This window comes from Caretta caretta, chromosome 2 (genome assembly GCF_965140235.1).
Source record: "Caretta caretta isolate rCarCar2 chromosome 2, rCarCar1.hap1, whole genome shotgun sequence".
Taxonomy (NCBI): Eukaryota; Metazoa; Chordata; order Testudines; family Cheloniidae; genus Caretta; species Caretta caretta.
In genome coordinates, this window is record NC_134207.1 from 233,564,417 (window position 1) to 233,587,698 (window position 23,282).

At 35.8% G+C, this 23,282-nt stretch overlaps 1 protein-coding gene across 4 annotated transcripts in view; it reads right to left on the reverse strand.

The window, feature by feature from the left end:
* The window catches only part of DNAJC1 (DnaJ heat shock protein family (Hsp40) member C1), a 185,605-nt gene that overhangs the window by 78,694 nt on the left and 83,629 nt on the right, over positions 1 to 23,282 (reverse strand). For 3 of the 4 annotated variants that reach the window (XM_048837926.2, XM_048837928.2, XM_048837929.2), the window contains 6 exons: positions 19,495 to 19,660; positions 18,388 to 18,485; positions 17,122 to 17,215; positions 6,213 to 6,303; positions 2,675 to 2,841; positions 1,571 to 1,618 (listed from right to left, as the gene is read on the reverse strand). In XM_048837926.2, the coding sequence (XP_048693883.2) occupies positions 1,571 to 1,618; positions 2,675 to 2,841; positions 6,213 to 6,303; positions 17,122 to 17,215; positions 18,388 to 18,485; positions 19,495 to 19,660 (664 nt within the window). The remainder of the gene's footprint in view (positions 1 to 1,570; positions 1,619 to 2,674; positions 2,842 to 6,212; positions 6,304 to 17,121; positions 17,216 to 18,387; positions 18,486 to 19,494; positions 19,661 to 23,282) is intronic. The other variant, XM_048837927.2, reaches the window with a different exon arrangement.

Below are 23,282 nucleotides of genomic sequence, written 5' to 3' on the forward strand. Positions count from 1 at the left end.
TCCTCTGAACACTTGGAAAAAAAAATTACAGATGGCACAGGGAAAGAGATGTGAACCTCCCCTAAACAAAACGCACACTTTGACTTTGCATCGTTAGCAGGCTCAGCAGTCTTGCAGGCAAGGAAGATTTTAAAGCCTGGAGACCTGCTCATCACCATCAGACCTAGTCCTAGTACCGAGGTGTAAACAATAAGAAAATATTTTTGTTTTTTATATAAACCAATGACCAAATATAACTTATCTGAAGCTAACCTACTAGACTAAATAATGCTAAAAAAATCCCATAACTAGCTATACTACAGGGTAACCAGGAGGACACTGAGGCTCCAACTTGCTACCATGGGCAGTGAGAAGAACTGAGTGTCAGTTGGGGGTGCTCTGCCTTTTATACCCTCGCTGTGGAGGGCGTGAGGGGATACAGGGTGCATGTGTAGCCTCAAGAGACACTGCTGGAAAAAGATTGTTCTCTGGACTTTAGCGTATGGATATTATGCTGGCATAACCACATGGTATATACCACATATATGACTGTGACATTCTCCTCAGGGAACCCAGAACTGTAAGTCACTGGGTCACCCGTCCGCCTCAGCAAGTGAGAGCTTTGCTGCTACTAAACTGTATGTCACTCCAGACTGTACGCCTTGCTAGCAAACTCCTCGAGTCAGTCAAAACCTTGCCTTGCAAATAACAACCAGCAAACCCAGTTACCGAGTTCCCCAGAGACATCTCCCTGCAGTGTCCAGTCCTTCTCACTGGATACCCACAGATAAAGTTTTCTGCCTCCAAAGAGACAGAGCACACACCAGCCTGTTAGTTTAGCTGAGGACTCCCACTTTACTTCAATAGAACATCAAGAAGGTTTTGTAATAAAACAAGAATAAGTATAGTAATAAAGAAACAGATTTAAGTGATATCAGGCAAGAATACAAGAGATAGAAAAGGGTTACAAACAAAAACAACATGTTTTCTAGTGCCTAAAACTTAATTCTAGCAAGCTATATCTTTCCCTAAAAGAGTTTCACACTTACAGCAAGCCAGTAGCAGCTCCTGCCCTACAGGCCAAGAGGATCCACCATTCACAGGCTCAAAGGGTGCTCTGTTCCCTATGTCCCCTAAGTGATCAATAACTCAGGGGTTCCCTCAAAGATTCACTGGACTATAAAAAGAAGGGAAATATATTCCTGTGAAGTATGTCCCCAGATAAAGTTTTTCTCCCCTGCTGCTTGTGAAGACACCATGCTGTCTCCCTACTCCTCTGGTCCATTTGCTTCTCCAGTTGGTTTAATTACTTTGGGCTTGTCTAAACTTACCAGGGGATCGACGTGCAGCGATCGATGCATCGGTGGTTGATTTAGTGACCACAGATCACTCTCTCGTCAACTCCAGTACTCCACCGGATCGAGAAGAGTGCGGGAGTCAACGGGAGAGCATCTCCTGTTGACATTGCATAATGTGGACCCCGCGGTAAGTAAATCTAAGCTACGTTGATTTGAGTTACGCTAGTCACATAACTCAAATTGCGTAGCTTAGATCAAATTTCCCCTCTAGCGTAGACAAGGCCTTTGTTTACCTTACATGTAAATGTGCTTCCACGATCTGTTGCCTCCCCTTGCTCAATCTGCATTGGAGAGACAGGCAATGGGTAAAACAACATTCCTTTGTCTAGGGCAGACTTATGTGTCCACTAGCTCCAAAACATACTTTACATTTCTAGCACACATACAAAATTCTTTATACATAACCTGTACATACACCCATGATGATATTAATGATCCGTGTGACAACAGTTTTATAGGATACCATACAAGATACTGTTTTGCTAGATATTCTGTTTTGCTAGATACACCATTCTGAAAATGGTGGGTTGAATGTGCTGGCATAAAAGGGTTCATGCCCTTGATAGAGCAACACATGGAAGTAGACGTGTCTGAAATCGAGGGTGGTGTAACTGTCTCCAGGTTCCAAAAAGGGAAAAACAGACGCGCGAGTGACCATGTGAAATTTTTTTGAGATAGTTGTGGAGCTGACACAGGTCTAACTTAGGTCTGAGACTCCCCTTTGCTTTTGGGATTAGGAAATAATGGGAGCAGAAACCCTTCCTCTTACATTCTGTGGAACCTCCTCTATGGTTCCCACGTGAGGGGAGAGACTGAACCTGTTGGACCACAAGATCTTCGTGAAAGGGGTAGAAATAAACTGGCGGGTGTATTCCTCTTCTTAGTACTCAACACTCAACGGCCTGTGGTGACATGGGACCAAGCACTGAGGAAATGGGAAAGGTGTTTGCAAACAAAGAAAAAGCAGAGTCTGGCATTCTTGGAACTGGTATGGCACCCTTTGAGTGAACTTAATAACACTACATTATTTACAATAAAATACAAGAGAACACAGTCACATAGTATTTGCAGAAGCAAGAGTAGCAGTTCCAGGGACCATCACAGGCAGCAAGAAGGAACTGAGGGGGACTCAGGGTTGGCTGGCCCTTTATACTGGTACCAGTGCTGCATGGTAAGAAGAGTGTGCTCAAGCAGCCCCGTCAGGTACCATCGAGGGGAACATTTCTGCTGATTGCGTGCAGGGTGCATGCACACCGAGAGTGGAATGCACATGTGCAATCACTCAAAGAAGAACTTTCAAATGTACTTGACAAATGTAAAGGGAAATTTTAACTTGCCTTTTTTTTGTATGTTCTGTTCTTATTCTCCAACCAATCATCCATCTGTTCCTCAATCTCTTCAATAGAAGCTCCATGATCATATGATGGTATATATGCATTGGATTCTGAAGCAGTGTATATAGGGAATTCAGACTTTGGTTTCTTGACTTTAGGTTTCTTCTCCTCTACAAAAATAAAGAGAAATGATCATGATTTAGAGGTGTTCTTAGCCACTCCATGGTTAAAGTTGAGTTGAGCTTTTCAGTTCAAAAGGGGATTCAATTTTTTTTTTTTATTAGGGAGAAGGAAGACAAATGTTTGTCATAACCAAAACTGCACAGCACAATGTTTTATTCTTCTACAAAGAAACAAGTAAATACACATTGGGCTAGATCCTTGGACTCACTTCGAGCAGCAGCTAGAAAGTTGCCCTAAATGGATAGCTGGCGTTTCCCCCGGTGGTGTAAAGTCAGCACTACACCATCCAATACCCTTGCCTCGTGTAGAGGACATGTCAAGACAGGACCAGATGACCTCAGGAATGGATGAGGCAGAAAGATCTCAAAAGTCACTTTTGCTTTCCCCCTTTCCTCAAATGTGCTGAACAAAGTATATGTTTTTGAGCTCATGTCTAGTTCCTCCCACCCCTTAGATTCTTCTTATTTACAAATATCTTTGTTTTAACATTTGGAAGTTTAGGCAGATCTAGATCTCAGGCCTTATTTTCAGAGGTGCTGAGCATCTTCAGACTCAGTTGGCCTTCAAATGGGATTATATGCTCAGCCTCTCTGAAAAACAGACCCACAAAACATCTCAAAAGCAGACCCTTGCAATTCTGAATTTCAGAAACCCTGTGGTGTAAACTCCCCAAAACAGCAGAGAAACCAACTACCATATACCGCCAGAGTGTGACTTGGTAGTTACTCAAACTCTAAGTAAATTGAGTTCCCAACTGAGAAAACTGACAGCTGGTTAGTCCTGGGAAGCCTAAGGCTACTCAGTTTGGTGACCACTGAACTGGAGTTATAAATCACCTCTTTAATATCAGGATTTAGACCAAGGAACTATCCATGGTCACAGGGACATCCCTTACCATGAGGATGATCTACATGTATACTACTGGTTCAATGAAAAATCACCTTTAAGTCTACAAATAAAGCTGCACTTTGGAATTGTGTTCTATCTTTCTTCTGGTATCCTTGTAACAAGTTAGGTTGCTAGGAAAACCACATGAATTTAAATGGAGAAATCAGAAAATTCAAATGTTAAAATATTTACAGCTCTGTAAGTAAAAAACAGCTACATATAATTATATAAATAATAGAAAAACTTTTTTTAAACCACATTTTTACAAACATCTACTTCATGGAGGATTTAATAATTATATTTGACACTTAAACATGAAGTGAGGTGAAAAAAGGTTTAAAATATAGTGAGAAGTGCTAACAGGAACCATGCACAGGTGTCAATAGAATAAGCTAAAATTCTGCACAGAGATTTCCCTGGTAGGATAATATTTACTTATCAAGAAATTACCTTTTCACACTTTGTATCTTCTCTAGCAATGCTGCATGTTAATGAGACCTCCATGCTGCATTCTCTCCTATTTGCAAGTTATATGGAATTCCCCCTTGCACTGGTTCTAGTTTGAGCCCCCAGAGAATATTACACAATTTCAGCAGTAAAGCAGATAGACATGAGGGTAAATTAGCAATTAGATCATGAAAAACAGGCAGCATAAAACAGCTATTGCTAATCTGCATGAGATGCATTTACTCAATTAGGTTGATGGAAATGTTATTATGAACTCAGTAGTCCACTGACGGTCTTTAAAATTAAGAAGGAAAGGGACAATTGAAATGCACATTTGGGGATTTTACTACCTTTATGTACTAATGCTGAAGTATACAGTGAACTTAACTTTAAAAGATTTTTTGTTTTGCATGTAACCATTGGAGAATTCGTATTACGTAACATTCTGACTTTAGTAACACACTGGATATGTCTATGCTCTGTAATGTTGTGTGTCTATACTCTTGAATGTTGTAAACCTTCAACACATTCATTTTTAAAATATAAGATGGACAACACATGGTTAGCCAGTAACAGCTCTGTTCAGTATCATTGGCCCAATTAAGGTTGTGTCAAAATTCCACCACAAACTCTACTAATCACAGTTTCATAACTAATATCCTTGCCTCTCTCTGCACTCAGTACTCAGGAGAAAAATGCTGAAAAAAGTTTATTCGCCATTTTTAAAATAATATAAACACAGGATCGCTAACCACTATAATTTTAATGTTTTCTTACTTGAATTTGCCCTTCTAGCACCATAAACTAGTCCTTTTAAACAAAACAGTAAAAGTAGTTAATTGATATGCTCTAGGTCACCATTCAAATGAAACAAAATGATAATACATTCTAATATCATAAAGTTACTGATAAACACTGATTGCAGTGTTCACATTTTCATACTACAATTTGCTACATGAAGTACAAAGCTGGTCCACTTTGTGACTGGCACCCTATATCTACTGAACAGCAGAATAATCTTTGCACTCCAGGCTTTGGGGAGATGGTAACAAATTATGCTGAATCATCTCTGCTGATTTTAGAAAACTCAGACCATGGGCAAATGAGACTGTAGTACAAATTTCTAAGGGTTTTCCCTATGTGTACTCTATGCCCCACAATGGTTGCTAGCTTTTAGTACACATGCCAAAATACAAAACTGTATAGAGAAGCGTTATACTCAATTCAAACACATACACATTTTAGCTTCTTCTGAAAACAAGTTTTAAAAGTTTGGTTATGATCAAAAAAGGAATTAGAAAAGGGAATATCATCCAGTCTCCATATTAAAATATGCATGCTAGTTATTTATTGCTTTCACTTTGTATTTAAAGAGCAGAGGGATCTAGTACCCTAAGGTTCCAATTTCAACAGTGTCACAACTCTGCACCCAACGTTTGCATCTACATTTTCATAGGTGCAAGTAACTGTGGGTGCATTTTATAGTACACAGAAATCAACCACATAAGCACTATAAACTATACCTGCAATTATATGCAGACACAATAATACACACAGGCTCACAACCTGAGGCCACTTCTGAAAACATACCTTAACATAAACAAAGTCTTTACTTTTGAGTTTCTTTGCCTATACTGTTAAACAACATTTCTTTCAATTTACATTTTATTAGATACAATATTTTTAATAAACCTATAACAAAATTATCAAACTCAGAAGTATTTTTGATACAACAGCAAAACTATTTGCCAAATTAATGTAATTCAGCGCACAAATATTTGATTCTGACTAATCACATAGTTATGTTCATACATGGACATAACTGTATCCAATTTAAATGAGAGCACAGGTTAAGTGAAATTCAGAAGTCATATCACAGAAGACACTCACTAGACAGACAGCAAAAATAACTTGCAAAATAAATTTCAGAACAATGAAAGCATATTTTCCCATTCATCTTCTACAGTAGGTATCTTATAATAAATTACATTGATTGTGTATTAAGACAGTATTAAAAACTCACTCTGAAGTGTTTCAAGTTCAGCTCTAGCCAGGGCATCTTCTCTCGCCTTCATTTTTGTTTCTTTATATTCTACGTATAATTGTCTGGCATCCTTTAAGAAAATGTTGCAATGACATTAGCATCCTTTATATAAACAAGTTTGTTGCAACGGCACTGTTTTAAATCATTTCACTTTAAATTCTTTAAAAAAAGCAAATGAAATATATTCACTCATTCCACTTGAGACAGCAATTTTCAAGTGACAGGAATGACTTGCCTTGAACATAGAATTTCTGTGTTAATTCCATATTTGATAATGCTGAGGTTAAAGTTTACTATACACAATTTAAAAAGAAACAAAGAAGAAAAAACACCTTTAGAAGGGTATTTTAATGGTCCTATACTTGAGAAGCCAATGCATCCCTAATTAGCTCTTTACGGGGCCATGCACCCATTTTGCTCACCCCAACAATCTGGAAGTTCAAGTAGCAAGAAGTTCATCACTACGCAGATATCTGAAAATAATTTTTTAATTAAAGCTGCCGTTTCTTTTTCTACTGCAGAGCAGTGGACATCTTGCTATAAAATCATTTATGACGTCAGCAAAGGTGAGATCCAATATACAAGACCTTACCAAAAAATCCTTTTTAATAATACTTTAAAAATTATGAAAAAGGCATCAACAGTTAAGCATAAATATCAAACATTAAACATTTTTATGGTTTTCACTAGACCTACTGATAGAAACCAGTTTATCAGATTTCATTAGAAAGTCATAGCACTTTTAAGAATAAGATTTGTGACAAGACAGCTATGGGCAGAAATATCCTCAGAAATAATAATCTTCTAATAGATTTAAATTAATTCATGATGAGAAAGGCTGTCTATTTTAGCTTTTAAGATTTCTGGGTTGAGATAAGCAAGGGAGAGTTTTCCTAAAATGATGGCCAGTTAATGGAATTAAAGTTGCACTCCTATTTATGCACTCAACAAGGACTAAAATACATAAGTGTTGAAATGGAAGTTGTTGCAACTGCATTTATTAACCTTAGACGTGCACAACATTCCTTCTATCACATCAAAATTAATTACAGTAAGTAAACTTAATTTTATTTGGGTTATTGCCTTAAGTAACAATTATACCTTTATTAACCTATTAATACCAAAATGAACTAATTACTTCTTCCTTTATACATTAGCAATCAGTTTTTCAGTTTCTTTTTGTAAACATTCTCACTATTTGATTTTGGCTATTTCTGTACCAGGAAATATTTTTAAAATATTTTTTAAAGTTTATTTGCATTGTGACGGCATAGACTTGATCAGAAAACAATTGTTTTATTAGCAATAAAAACAATTTTAATAAAATAACTATTAAAAACTGTGTTAAGCAGTCATTTTCTGTTTGCACCCTACATTCCCACTGTAGGCAGCTATACAAAAAAAATGTTATCCACCACACAGATGCTACATGCAATAAATTATTATTATATGCATTGTGTTAGCACCAAGAGGCCCCAACCCATCAATCAAACTTACATACTGTACACACACATACTGGAAAGATGGTCCGTGCGCCAAAGAGTTTACAATCTTGGGTCATAATTAAAAAAACAACCCACCCAAAATATTTTTTTAAAAAACCCTTATGCTTGTCTTTTATTCACTTTGAGGAATCCCCATTATAGGAAATGGGGCTACTCAGAGGGCTGGATTCTCATCTGCATTGCAGTTTAGACACTTACGTTTTGGGGCTATCCAGCCCTGATACGTGTGAGAGCTGCTGCAGAGTGAGGGGGAAATCAGGAACAAGATGACTATGTCACCCCTGCCAGTTTTATGCCAGAAAAGATATTTCCCCCGTGCAGCGGATATACTCCACTGGGTATTTCCCTTTTTCATTAGGTGGACACAGTGTACCAGAGAATGTGGTCTGCACAATTTAAGCACATGCTTCAATCTTCATAGGATAAGGGCCTGTACATGTGTGTATGCATGTGATACAGGCTGGCTATCATTTACAGCAGGCATCTTGAACAAGACAGCAACTCCTTTAAAAGAGTAAAGGGACTTCCTAATTTTTCAGTGATTTGGTGTAGAAAATAGGATCTATACTGTTTTCATCTCTTCAGTTAAAACTGAAATTTGGAATCCACACTTACACACAAGAAGTTTTCCTTGTTTTTATGTGGTTATTTATACCTTTAACCAGAATAATCATTAAAAATAAAACTCTTAATCTTCCTCTGCTATGAATTTTGGAGAAATTCAGATTACATTGAATACATAGATTTTTGGCTTACAAATATCCCAAAGATGCTTTTGTTTAAAGCTATGATTTTAAAGAGGATACAGTCATCCCACATTTCTGATTTAGCACTGAAAACCAATATTTGATGCTAAATTCTAGTGCAAAATCCATTATTGCTTGTGGGACCCCCAGACAGCAGGCACTAGGGGGTAACTGTCAATCTCTCTAGTGTGTCAATCATGGAACAATTGGAACAGCGGCTCAGATGAAAATGAGAGACAAGAGCGGAAAAACAAAGAAAACTAGTCAGAAGCAGATAAAGCAACAGTAATACTAAATTTGAAGTATCTATATAAAGTGGGTAAGTTAAAGTTAAAGCATTGCTCAGGTTAAAAGATATCAAACAAGTACTGGACTGTATGTATATTATTTCATTGAATACCATTTATTTTTGTATGATCAGAATATCAGTCTTAATGTGAAGAACAAACACTATGGCGGCACATCTTGTAAAAAAAAGAACATGCATAGATCTGTGCAAAAAGACAAATCAGAAAAGTAACTCATTTAAAATATTTATAGGGCTACTTCTGCCCTCAAACGTGAGCATTTGGCTCTCCAGGTTCAATAAGAGCTAAAAAGATGCTTCTGAGGGCAGAATTTGCCTATATATGTCTATACAGCTATATCTGTATATAGATGGCCCAAAAAAGTTAGTGAAATTGAAAATGAAACAGGAAAATAAGTAGATTTACAAAAAGGTTTAGAAATAGGGAGACTCACTAGGAAAAAACTTAAAAGGGAGAACAAATTATACCAAGTAATTTACTTAAACCAGTAACTGTTACTACAACTTTGTAATCATATCAGACACTTATGTTTGAATATAAGCTCTCTCCCTCACCAACATATTTTTGCTACTGCCCAATCCTGCAGTTAACTTAGTGCCATATTCCTTTAGTTATGGTTGAAATGTCATTTCCACCATCAATCCTCATGTTTAGGCTCTTAGTTTTTCAAGATGTTTTGGGGTTCAATTTTATCATACTATGATCATTTTCAGGCCAAACTGACGGGGATTATTCTACAAAATTCTGAAAATATAAATATAAAAAAAATACCATTTGCCTACCCTCCAATTTGGACAAGTCAGACTTCTAAGCACGTTTTTGACCAGATACTTTCTTTCGCATTCAAGTAGTTCAAAATATATCTACATCTACATTTCATTCTTGGTATGTGCTCAGTCCTCACAAAGAATTAAAGAGAAGCCTAAGCAACAAAATTTGGATCTGGATCGAAGCCCAAATTTCCAAAGAAAAACAAGCAGTTTGGAAATGTTCTGCCTAATGGGAACAGTTTGGGTACACCTTAATAGGAACAAGTGTTTTCCTCCTGTTTGAAGGAATTTGCTTGAGAAATAGAAGCATTTGAAAAGAATACCAAGATAGTTATATATTACACTTTCCTTAACTATGTATCAAAGTTGTGACATGTAGGCTCCCAGCTATGCTGTGTGTGTTTGTACTCCTGTATAAACACAGGTACAGTTTTACAGATATATACATAGCAACTTTAATTTGATTGGCTGATTTTTCAAACAACTGTATTAAAGAAAAAAGTTATTAGACCATTAATCTGTCAGTTTTACGTTTTAAAAATCCAAGAAACTTCAAGGCAAAAATAGTTTAATGTAATATAATGGTCCACGTTTTATCACACAGAAGCATGGATATATGAAGTTAGGGTTTTCACAGCTCTGCCACACAATATACAGTGTTGCCAGCTATCAATAAATTTACAGATCGGATGAATGGAACCATCCTTTATAAAATGTGCTCAGTGCTATGGTGCCAGATACTATAAAAGCTCTTGATAGAGAAGGGCAACAAAATTAATCCTCACTTAAGGTTTTTTTTTGTTTTGCTTTTTTTTTTAAATAAAGGAAAACTACCATTTTGTTTACAGTGGAGTTTTTTTGATGCTGGGATTAATATAGGGAATTGGGGATTTCAATCAGTTGTTTTGACCAATCTTTGCTGTTCTGGTTCTCTTCATCTAGCCCTCGTTGATCTCCCCTCATTTCCCTCACAAGGAGGGCAGACCAGAGAAAACACCACAAGGGCTGGAAAAGGGGAGACTCACCTCATGGAACCAGGTGTGATTCCAGGCACATTCCACGATAAAATCAGATTCTCATTTGCTCTGGTCCCGTATAAGTGGACCCGGCCCTTTTTTTAAAATTTAAGGATGATAGGTCTGAAAATACTGTCAGTCCAGCACTCCCCCACTCTCACAGACTAGCAACCCAACTGGACATATGTAATTAAACCATTAAACTGTGTTTTCTGTATATCAATATTGTTGTTAACCAAATATGCAAATTGTAAAGGAAGTGTAATATTTATGTATAGTACCTTAAATGGTCATCTCCATATTTTTGGATGGTTAGAGTTATTTGGTTTTTTAATTGTAATATTCTTATGTAGTTTGTATGAGAGTTATAAACAATCCCAGAAACAATCCTAAGTATAATACTTAATTTTTTGTGTGAGAGGCTATGAAAAAAGGGTCAAGTTAGAGCTACTTGAAAAAAACAACCTTGGATTTGCCCATTTTTGTATAATTACCACCACCAACCATCATGTGGCAAAAACGCTCTTTCATTGCATTAAATAATCCTGACATCAGTGTGTTGTCAGGATAACAAACGGGATGTCAAAAATTTAGATCTACATGATCAAAAACGAGAAAACGAGCTAACTCAGGCCAAACTTACATCAGTATAACTACGTCGCCCAGGGTATAAAAAAATCCACACCCCCGAGCATTATAATTATACTGACCTAACCCCCAGTAGACAGTGCTATGTCGACGGGTGGGAAGTGCTTCACCCATCAGCACTGCTACTGCCTTGCATGGAGGTGGATTATCTATGTCAATGGGAGAAGCTCTCCCATTAGTGAAATAGCATCTTCACTACAGTGCTACAGCAGTGCAGTTGCGCCGCTTCAGCACTATGTTACACAAGCCTTAAGAGAAAAAACTCTTATGTACCAGTTTGCCTTTAAACAATCGTTGCATAAAAATGAGAGAGGACAAAATGAATGTTTTAACCTTCAGACTACAGTAAACTGCGGATAAGTATCTTTTTTTTAATGAGTCTCTTTCTTCCAATAACTTTTGTTCCACCCCAATTACCTTCTGCTCCTTCCCCAAAGTATAAGCCACTTATTTCCCCAAGTGGATATCACAGGCTATCCATTTAGAACAGACCAAATGATTCTTGCTCACCTTCCACAGTCCCTAGTTTACCTCCAACGCTCCTTTTGCCTGCCACCTTCTGAGCCACTTAATCTCAGCTTTGAACTCCAGCCGCAACCCAAGCCCTCCACTGCTGGTTCCCCTAAAACAATGGTTCCCAAACTCATTCCGCTGCTTGTGCAGGGAAAGCCCCTGGAGGGCCGGGCTAGTTTGTTTACCTGCCGCATCCGCAGGTTCAGCCGATCACTGCTCCCTGTGGTCGCGGTTCGTTGCTCCAGGCTAATGGGAGCTGCTGGAAGCGGCGGCCAGTAGGTCCCTTGGCCCGTGTCGCTTCCAGCAGCTCCCATTGGCCTGGAGCAGCGAACTGCGACCACTGGGAGCCGTAATCGGCTGAACCTGCAGAAGCGGCAGGTAAACAAACCGGCCTGGCCCACCACTTTCCCTGCACAAACAGCGGAACAAGTTTGGGAACCACTGCCCTAAAAGGTTGAAATTGGTTCCAGGTAAGCCAGATTCACTAGTGTGCACTCAATACACTTGCAGAAGGCCCCCCAAAAAACAAAACAAACCAGGTCAGCACTGAGAACCTGTCCGCCAGGTTACACCACCACTCACTCAAATTTGTCCTGACAGAGGGGCAGCTGAGAAGCGTGGGGCCATGTAAGTGCACAGCAGGCACTGGAAGTGAGCAGAGCTGTGGAGCCGGGTTTTGGAGGAACCACGCTATCCTAGGAAAAGAGCAGAGTGCAGAGCTGCAGGGCACCAGTGAGTGGCCAGGAAGGTCATGGGAGTGAGGAGCTGGGGCAAGTTGTTGATAGTCTATGTGCTGAATGGGAAGTGTTGGGGAGCTGCAGAGTGAGGGGCTGAGGGAGAGTTGGCAATGTTGGGGGTCAGTGAGCTTGGGAGCTGCGATGTTGGGGGCTGCTAGTGGGGGTAAATTTTTGGGGGTTGTAGTGAGCAAAATACATGTCAAGGCTCCTGGGATGTGTATGGGGTATATATGGGATAGAAGGGGCATTTGGGGGTCTGTGTGAGGTGGGTTATTTATGTGGCAGCGGCACTTTAAATAAGATGGAGATCCCAGAATTTCCATAGGGCACAGGGCCCCAAAATTCTTTAGTGTGGGCCTGGTTTCGGGCAGGGTAAATGGGAACCCATTCCACCACACATCCTGCCCTGCCCTGCCCTATCCTATCTTGCAGAAGCTAGGAACTCTTCTTACTAAGTGCAGTGCTTCAGTACTGTCATCCTAAACCGCTGGAAAACTAGGAAGCCTCTGGTTGTCATCCCCCTATGAATTAAATAGTTTTCTGTGGGTTAAATCTTGTGCTTGAAAGTTTCCTCTAAAAAAGTTCCTCTTTTTATATGTGTTATTTAAATATTACAGATATAATATCAAATATAACGCACAAACATATGAAGTAAAATGTAATAAACAAACAAACATACAAAGAAAAGTTTGATTAGACCACAAAACAAAGGAAACATTAAAAATGGCCTTGCCAAAGATGAAATGCTTTTGGTAGAGATTTTTGAGATCAATGAGATACTGCCAACCTGTTCTGGGAAGAACTGGACCATCTTTAAAAAGCTGTTAAAACGCAGTGAAAAATTTCTCCTGGATTTTTCTTTTAATTCAACACTGCATTGACTAGAAATTAAACACCTCTTGCTCACTGCTTTGAATCTAGTCCAGGCTAGTAACTAAGTGTAATTAACTATCATACATGGTCTACATAAAATAAATTAGTGGCCATTTTTATTCTGTCTACTCTGAAATGGACTAAAGGTTTGTATCCCAAAAGTCTCCATCATAATTGGAAATCTTGTTGACAATCTCAATAGGTTACACTCGGTGCAAGTATGAATGGAGACTGAAGGACTCCTCACCATTGGAGGATCACTAGAAGATTTTCCAACAACCTATTGATGGAAATATGCAGTGAAGCTTGTATCATTATTCTGCAGATAATAGGAGAATTTCATTTTCTTAACAAGAGTCCATTTCTGGAGAAATCAGACAAAAATGCTTCCTGCTTCATTACAGCAAGGCCAGCAGCGATATGACAATTCAACTAACAAAAATGTTTCCTAGGGCTATGCTGGCATAAATAAAGTTAATGCAAAATGAAGACCAACACTAATTTTTAAGCTTCCACTACAAGTAATATGGAAGATGGGCAAAGAATACTTGTGTTTTTTTTTTAAAAAAGTAGCTTAATAGAGAACACCTTTATTTTCAGTTATCTAAAAGCAACTATGAGAATAAAAGCGTAGTTAGCAAGGACCTTTAAGAAATAGCAAAACAGTTTCCTTAAGTTGTATGTCTTCATCTACGGAGAGAAACCCTCAGTCACCTTTTTGTTAAAAGCTAGTCTATTCACAGATAAGTCTGCTTTTGTACCACACAAAGATAATTAAAATCTGCAATTAACACAAGTCTGTGCTCTGAATTACACCCTTGATTTGGACTGCGATACTCACACACTATTAAGCAGTTTCATTCTTTTGTTTACAAGCTTGACTTTTCAATCCCTAGGTTGTGGCTGGGGGGAGGGGGGAGGAAGAGAGGGAGCAGGAGAGTGGGATTGTTTTGTTTGTTTATTTTTAAGAGGGAAAAAATAAGCCACCTACAGCCTTCCTTCATTCCTCTTTATTCATCTGAAAGAGTAAATAAAAATGGGCCTAACAACAACATATATCCTATTTATGTGTCTCCTACCTAAACCATTTATTGTACTCTGTGCCTACAGTACAAGTCATACATTTTATTACAGTACAAATTACACTGAACTATACAAGTTAATGCTTAACTGTTTCACACTACATTCACAAAAAACATTTGGCCTAGAATATCAACGTTGTTACATCACTTCTTTCAACAAGCTCCCTTTCTACAAGAATTTTTTTAAAATGTACTTTGTTTTCTTCACTTTCCCCTTCCCTAAATTTAACTAATCTCACAGGCACAACTATGAAAATCCATCTTGTTCCTCTTCCTCCTCTTGAATCGTGCGCCCAAATAATTAAAAATAAAAGATTCCTTATATAAATTCAGTTTTGAAAGTTCTACATTTTTTTCCACACATCCCTCTCCCATTTTTCTTTTTACTCCATGATGCAAAAAAGCAGAGCAAGATAAAATGGCATAGGCCATTCCGAGGACATGCAAACAAAGCATTTTTCTCAAGTAAAGGCCCACCTTAATTATTTTAAGTGCTTCCCTCTCTGATTTGATATTTTTGAGGGGAGAGGGGAGGGGAAGAAGACATTCAGTTGGATAAATGAGAATTAGACATGTGTAGCATCTTTGCAATCTGAATCTTCTAAGTGGTCAGAACTGTGGCAAGTAGGACATTAACATGCCCTATCATCTCATAAGTAAATATTTTTTGAGAGCAAATACTAGACAAACTATTTTGTAACCTTAATTATAATCTTGCTTTCCCTTTTTTTTAAAAAAAGCCTCTTTTGGGGATAAAGCTTTCTGGTATCAAGCAAAAAATGATGTATTTTTTAAGTTTGATGAAAATCTGTTCAGCTAGTTGTAATATGTAAGGCTTAAAGGTGAAGAAAGTGAGTGGCATGGGCAAATTTTTGCCACTAAGGTACTGCTACAGATTTCTCTCCTACGCACACTTCATTCAAATAGGGATGGAGCTTTTAAACTTAGCCTGTAAATATGATTAATTATGGAGTATCACTGGCCACGTTTGAGAATAGCTTGTTGGATAATAAAGTTACATGATTGAAGAAAAATAATTTGGGCATGCTTAATAGGCATCCAAGATTTTTTTTTTAACATAGTCTAATGACACAATACACCATGATTGCTCCTAGAAAAAGGATTAGAGAAATTGTAAATGAAGAAAATAATCAAAATAAGATGTGCTACTGTCCTGTTAACCAATACTGGAAATTGTCAACAAATAGCAGCAGCAATCTGAATTCACTCCTCCCCCAACTCGTTCACCAAAATGAGGAATGAACTTAAAAGTCCAACTGTGACTGGGAAGTGATCATTGTTTTCTTTAAAACAAGAAAATTAACTAAAAACTACTTTAGTACAATAGCAAGACACCACCATTATTTTTTTAAAAAATAAGGAAATACAAGCAGTTAAGATGTCTACAACTAACATTCAAGAGAAGTTATCCTTGAACAAGTCATTAAAAATGGTAATCCTGAGATCCATGTTTATTGTCTCTGACTTCCTTAGTAAGTTTATTCTGCTAACAGATAAAACAATTCGTTGTTTTGCCTTCTTGCTTGTTTAATATGCTACTCCTGTAAAATCAACTGCATGGAAGTGAAACCTAGGTTTTATCTGCATGGAAACAGTTCCAGCAGTGGTGCCTTAGTTAATAATTATGTTAGTGATGTGTAAGCCAAAATCTAACTCAGCTTTCTTCCCCTGATTCATAGCAACTCTACAGTATTAGAGAAACAAATAATAAATAATAATAATAATAAATAAAAATGCAACCATCTTCAATTTTAATCACTAAAGCAGATATGACCAAAAACGCAGGGTGTAAAAATCTGTTATGCAAGATATTTTTTCTTCTCCATAGACACTTTTCTGACTATGACGACACTAAGTTGGTGATGTTAGATAATTTGTGTACCTTACAATATGCTTTTAACAAATAAATCTATTGTTATATACTTAAAGTAGAAGAAAATACTATAATCAGACAGGCTGAACAAATTTAAGTTCCTATGCTAATGTTAATTTTTGCCTTTCCTGATTTTTCCCCTCCTCCAAAGTACTAACTGTACAACCTTAACCTTCCATTGACAGGTTTTTGCATATGAATGAAATTTTAAAAAACCTTCTCAGTCATTAGAAAAAAATTAGTGGATTAATATGAGGAAAAGGTGGATATCACTTGCCAGTGAAAAGGGTAAAATTAAAATTAGTCCACATAAAAAAACACCCTCAATTTATTTCCCTGTTTCTTATTAAATTTGATCTAGGTATTAATATACAATATATTACACAAATACTGTTTATTTTATATATATTTAAGCTATAATTAAATGTTACCATTTACAGCTTATTTCCACACACTACTACTTCTCCTAAAATACATGTAATTTTCACCCTCCTTTTCTATTTATCTTGAACAGTTCTTAACATCTTGCCTGTTTATAAATCAGAGTGCAGATTAAGGAGAGAACTACAATTAGAATTGTAGGGTATATTACACAAAATATTCATTTTACCAATATATACTCATATTTAGATGAACTTTTAAACAATAGCCTTAAAATCATAATTTATCTGTATAAGAAAAGTGCTTCTGAAGACAGAAAAATCATGTGAACAAGCAACACTGTGTGTGATCACAGCATAATGAAATCAGCAAAATAATCCTATAAAAAAAAGTGGGGTGCAAATTGTATTTTTACCTGCAACAGCTGAGGTAACGCTTTTACAGTAAGACAGAACCAAATTCCCAGCTTGCATGGAAGCAAATCACGCCACTGTGGTTTTTCCAACGTTCTACAGCAAAGAAAATGTATTTTAAATATTAAAAGTACATTTTCATTCTTATTACACAATATACCTCTTTACAAAAGTCAGCAAACTCTCCTACAGCCTCAAACTAGAAATGTAAAATTCAAAATGCTTATTAATCCATTTTGAAAGTGCATAAACATTAATACAAAATATTCATTATGAATATTGAAGCCATTAAAAAGCATATAACAAACCAAAGAATCAAGACTAGATTTAGACAATGTGCTTCTACTAACTGCTATATTTTTAATCTTCTTTTAACAGGACTTTTCTTCATTTACACAAAATAAATTCTTAAGCCTTAAGTGATCATTTCAGCTAAAAAAGACTAACCATAACCAAAGTGTTCACAAGTGCTGACAACTAGATATGAAGACAGTAGCATAAATAAACCAATACATAAAAATTAATGTCATTTGCAGTTCACTGAAGCATTACTCACTGATGTCATCAGAATAGAAGACAGGCAGAATAGTCTCTGATCTCCATCCTGCATTGATCCAGTTCATGCCCCTGCTGTGTGAACTATTTAAACCCTTTATTTCTTTCTATAAATCAATAGAAGAAATGGTGGTATCTTTTGGAGTATACTGGATGTCACTTCCCTATGTTGTTTCTTAACTAAAGAGCAGTGTCAGAATCCTTTACTAATGCTTTTGTTTCGACGTGAACCGAACAATAAGCAAACATTAAAGAACCTCCAAAATTTCAGCAGTTACCAGAGCAATATGTTAAAAGACTCAGTAACGGTGAATTTGTTAGTTTACATTTTTAACCTAATTAAATCTTCAGTGGAAAAGCTTGTAATAAACTTCTTGCAAAAATTGTTTTATAAACCAGAAGCACCCTTCTGCAAATAAACTATACTTTATACATTCTTTGCTTTACAATTACTTTTGATTTTCCACATAACCACATCTCATATTACAAACCCACACCAATGCCTCCCTGAATATTTATAAATAGCAATCATAGTGCACATTGCCAGCCTTGCTACATTCTCATAAATTTAAAAGATTATTTTTCGGTGTGGACACACCACATACAAGCATACAGGCTGAGTGTGTAAAATATTTGATCAATTTCTTTAATATCTGAAGTAGAGATTTGACAAAATTATTTAATTATGAAAATACACTAGTAACTGTTCCCACCTTTCGTTTTTGTCAGCAGCACCAAGTTTTACTTCATCTGTACTCCTACCTCCTGTCTTTTTCTTCTTGTCTCTCTTTTTTTTGCTAAGCAGTTCATCCTTAATGTAGAAAGAATTATGGTTACAATTATCATTAACATGTACTCTATGAATGTTACTGGAACTCTTCTGTGAAGGATAAACATTAGAGTAGCATTTATGCAAATTATCTAGGGTCCTACATGATTAAGTAAAATCATCTATCTTTAACAATAACTGTTGCCATGGCATCCAGTCCTTAAACACACATGAAGTCCAGCTCTGTCAGTCATGTGTATCTCCATAGCAATCAAAGTTTTCTAAGAGGAGAAAGCATTCAACTTGCCTCCTTTTTCATTCATCAACTTTAATAATGTAGCTTGGAAAATAAAAGTAAATAGATGCTAATGTGTGAATACTGTTCAATTTATGTTTTTTTAAGAGTATAAACAAAAATTTATTGCTTTCTATGTTACGTTCGCTTGTACCATCAACTTAAAGCTTCCAAAGATATATAGGGGTGGGGAGGGGGGGGGAAAAGAGGGAAAAATAAATACTAAAAAAATTATTTAGCTTTGACTGCTTATCTAATGACCCAGAGAACATTTATCAGGTTTTATTTTGGAAAAAACCTCCACTAAGAACAGGAAAAGCCAAAGTGAGTATGAATTCTCAATATCAAGACCAGACACACCCAACACTTGTGAAGACCAAAAGCACGACCATGGAAGGACATGTTTCTGCTTCAACAGATGATAGAGAAAGTGTCTGCTGTCTTTCTTTCCTCTGATAACTAGAAAAAAAACATCTTGTTCACTAATTATCATCAGTGACTGTATAAGATATTAAAATTTTACATGTTACATTCATATAAAAATTATTTCATTTTGACTTTTGAATCTAGAACATATAACTAGTTAATAAAATCTTTGCTACTAATACAACTAACGATTTTAAATACCAGAAGACTAATTTTAATGGTAAAAAAAAAAAAAAAAAAAAGAGTAAAATCCTTATTATTTGGAAACTTCTGCAAGAATTTCAGATAAACTAATGATTGTAGTGCATTTGATTTATTACCAATACTTACCAGCTGTTTTTCCAGGTAGATTGACCAAACCACAGCATAATGACCCACTGTGAGAATAATGAACAAGAGTAATGCCAGCTCAGCATTGCTCATTTTTCTCACCCGCCTGTAGTAGAATACAGGCTGTCGCCAATCTGGTAGTCCATTGATCAGAATATCATCATACCTACAGTAGCAAATATAACAGGCTTTCATGGAGAGTTTAAAATGAAATAAGCCAACTCACTTCATGTTGAAGACAGAAATTACCACAACACCACAAAATAAAATAAAATAATAATGTAACTTTTTTGAAATAGCAGGGGACAGACAGAATTCAGAATGGTATGATGTGGAAATGTTTTCCATCTCTTGCAGAAAAGGTGGTAAACTCTACTATTCCTGCAGCACCCCCATCTGATTCTCTTAAGAAACAGGACTTGCTGTAAAATGGGACATATGTTCTACATGCCTATCAATCAATGGTCAGGTCCCCAGGATGCAAGTGAACAACAAGAGAAATAATTGAAATGTGAGAACCCAAGGAACAAAGTTTCAATTACTTAAGTGTTTTACTAATTAAAAACCTGAATAATGAGGTAAAATATCTGCCTCTTGATTTTCTTTCTGGTGTTATATCAACTTCCACTACAGAGTAAAATGCATGTGTAATTTAATAAACCTTCTAGCTAGGTGCACCTCCTAATTAAACTCTTGTTTATGAAGCTAGAAATCAAGGTTCACCGGATCCAGGCAACTTTGTTTATTTCTAAAGAATGCTATTGAAAAGTTAACCTGCTCACATTAAACCGTTCAATTTATTTTAAGGCTATTCACTTTTATTAATGTAACTATGTCCTTACAAAAGTCATTTGAATAAAAAAAAGTCAGTTTACTTTTCCACATTTACTCCTTGAAGTACTTTAACATAAATAGTCTTTGCCTGTTAATTTATTTAATGTACTTCAATACTGGCTTACATAACCATGCAAAAATTAAATTTCAGATACCTAACCAAAAATGTTAAGAGGAAAAACTTAGAGGAAAAAAGCTATAATATAAAACTTGAAATAGTACATTCAAGATACACAACCTGTTAATCTTAAACTGAACACAATTCATTACATATTCTAATCACACCAATTCTAGAATTAAATCTGCACTGAAAGGCCTAATTTGGTGCAACACATTGACCAAAATATTTTAATTAAAAATATTCTGAGTTAGTCGCAGGCCTAATTACAGGAATAGAAATAGGGCCTATATTGTCATGCAGGTCAGTAGAACTCAGTAGTAGGTTTTTCTCAAGTAAATTGACCGATCCAGGAATAATAGCGCAGCTGCTAAACTGCCAGTCTTGACATGTAAATCAATTTAAATGCAACAACTGCAGTAGCTACTTTGATAGTTATTAAATTGATACCTTGGAGATGTACTAAGAAATTTAAAAAAAAACAGATTTATTGCTGGCAACTTTTTTTTAAGTGGAAAAACACTGGTCTTAAGTGCAAAATATATTTAACTCAAAAAATCTAGAAAATTTGACTTCTGATAAATGACCATTTATTTGTTCAAGGCAAGAGACATTATTAGTAATTTAGTCGGAAAAAGATTTAAAGCACAATATTCTGCTGACTTCTATGGTTACATACTAAAAAAGATGTATACCATGAAACTGTCTTCATATACATTTTCATAATTTTATAAGATTAATATCCAGAAATGTAAATTCTGATTTTACGATATATTGATTTATTGTGAAGGAAGAAAAAAGTTAAGACTTGAGGCAATAATCTGTGTGTGTGTGTATATATATAAAAAACAAAAAACAAAAAAACAAAAACAAAAACCTACTCAGCACTTAGTTTAGGAAATGACATTTTAAACTTAAACTACTAAAGGATGGAAAACTACATATTTCAAGAGCAAACCAAATAAACACAGCCACTTTACCACTTGTTTAATCTAAAAATCATAATGCATTCTAGTCCTACTGAATAGTTTAGAGTTGAAATACAAGAAAAATAGTTTGCAAGCAAAATGATTCTATTCAATTAAGACAGTGGATAATCTGACTTCAGAAAAAAAAAGGTTGCTAAAAAATGTTATGTTTGCATGTGCTATTAATTTAAAGCTCTCAAAGACACATGGGGTGAAGGGAAAAGGATAAGTCTTTTTGTACATTACTATTAATTTACTAAATATTTTTCTTTCTGAAACAGTGGGACAAGTTAATTACTAAACTTAAGTTATGTGCTAGAGGGGAAAAACAAATAAGTTATGATAAAATAATGCTGCTAAATATTCGTTTTCCAGTATTGTTATGAATATCAACAATGCAGTCTTATCTTCACAATATATAAATCCTATTTAACGCAAACCAAATTTAAGACAGCAGAATTTCATGCGTTAAACACTCTAAACAATACACAGTATTTACTTGGCTATGTCTAGTGTTCTGAACAACAGTCTCCGAGGATTATGTCTTAGAATCAATGCTCTATTGATTTTACTATCAATGAACATTATGGCTCACACGACTGGCCATTTTAAAGGAAGATAGCTTCTATTATAACCCACTTTTTAGAATATATACTGTTGAAAGATAAATCACTGCTTTCTATAGTAATTAAGCACTGCATTTGAAAAATAAAGCTATCATGATGATTTTTAGGGTTACAAGTGAACAGTGATCCCAGAGTTACTCAAAAGCCTCCTATAATTTGTAATTTTGTTTTCCACATTTAAGACATCGTTTCATTAAGAAGCATACACATTACTCAGTACTTATTTGCAAAAAAAAATAAAATAGCAGTTATGAAGGATAGTCATTCAAAGCATGTGCAGCATATTCAAAATTGTATTACAAAGCATTCTTCCTTTATCAACCTATTTTAAATTACTACTCCTTACCTCTCCTTCCCACAAAATTTCATTTGATCTATCTGTACTATTTTTTTCCTCTCCTCAGATGTATGCAAGTACACATAATGCAACTTGTATATGACATATGAGAGTGCCCAGTTGTTTTGTGTGCTTTGAAATAATCAGCAATTAATAGTGGGAAATAAATAATACCAGGAAGTAACTGAATCACAGCACAAGAGAGTAACCTCATAATGAAAATAAAACTTATTAAAAATATTAATTTAAAATGTAGTACCACCATTAAGAAACAGGTGTGAAAGTGTAATAATTTCACCTACCTATAATGATTCATGTTTTTAGAACTCTCTAGAATTTACAGTAGTGCAAGAAAATCAATTAATTTTGGTAGCTAATTTCAACATTACAGTATAATTATTTTACAATCATATAAAATGTTTACCATTTTTTTAAAGCCCAGGAAACTTCACGTTTCACACATTACTTCAGAGATCTGGTGTAGCTTACAAAAAGGACAATAAAACAAGTCTGAAGTAATGAAATCTTATAATTTAAAATCTAAATCTTAGAAAAAGCACCACTGAAGTTTTTCCCCCCCCCATAAACTATCAAAGGCAACATGTAACGCAAATATGGTCAAGAACACTTTATATTTTCCATATGCTATGTGTAAAGTCAGTCAATTACACAAAAAAGTGCTAAGGTATAGTGTTAGAAGGATGCTTATTTTGATTCAGACACTAATGCTTGCTGTAATGAAAATCACAATGTTACAGAAAGTGGGGTGTATACACCAAAAGCTAGTTAAAAACATTAAGGTTTAAATGTATTGTTAAGACATTTGCTTAGATGTAGTGAATGGAAAAGTCTGTTCAAAATTACACATTCCCTTTACAAATTAAAACCAAAGTAATGACTATTAG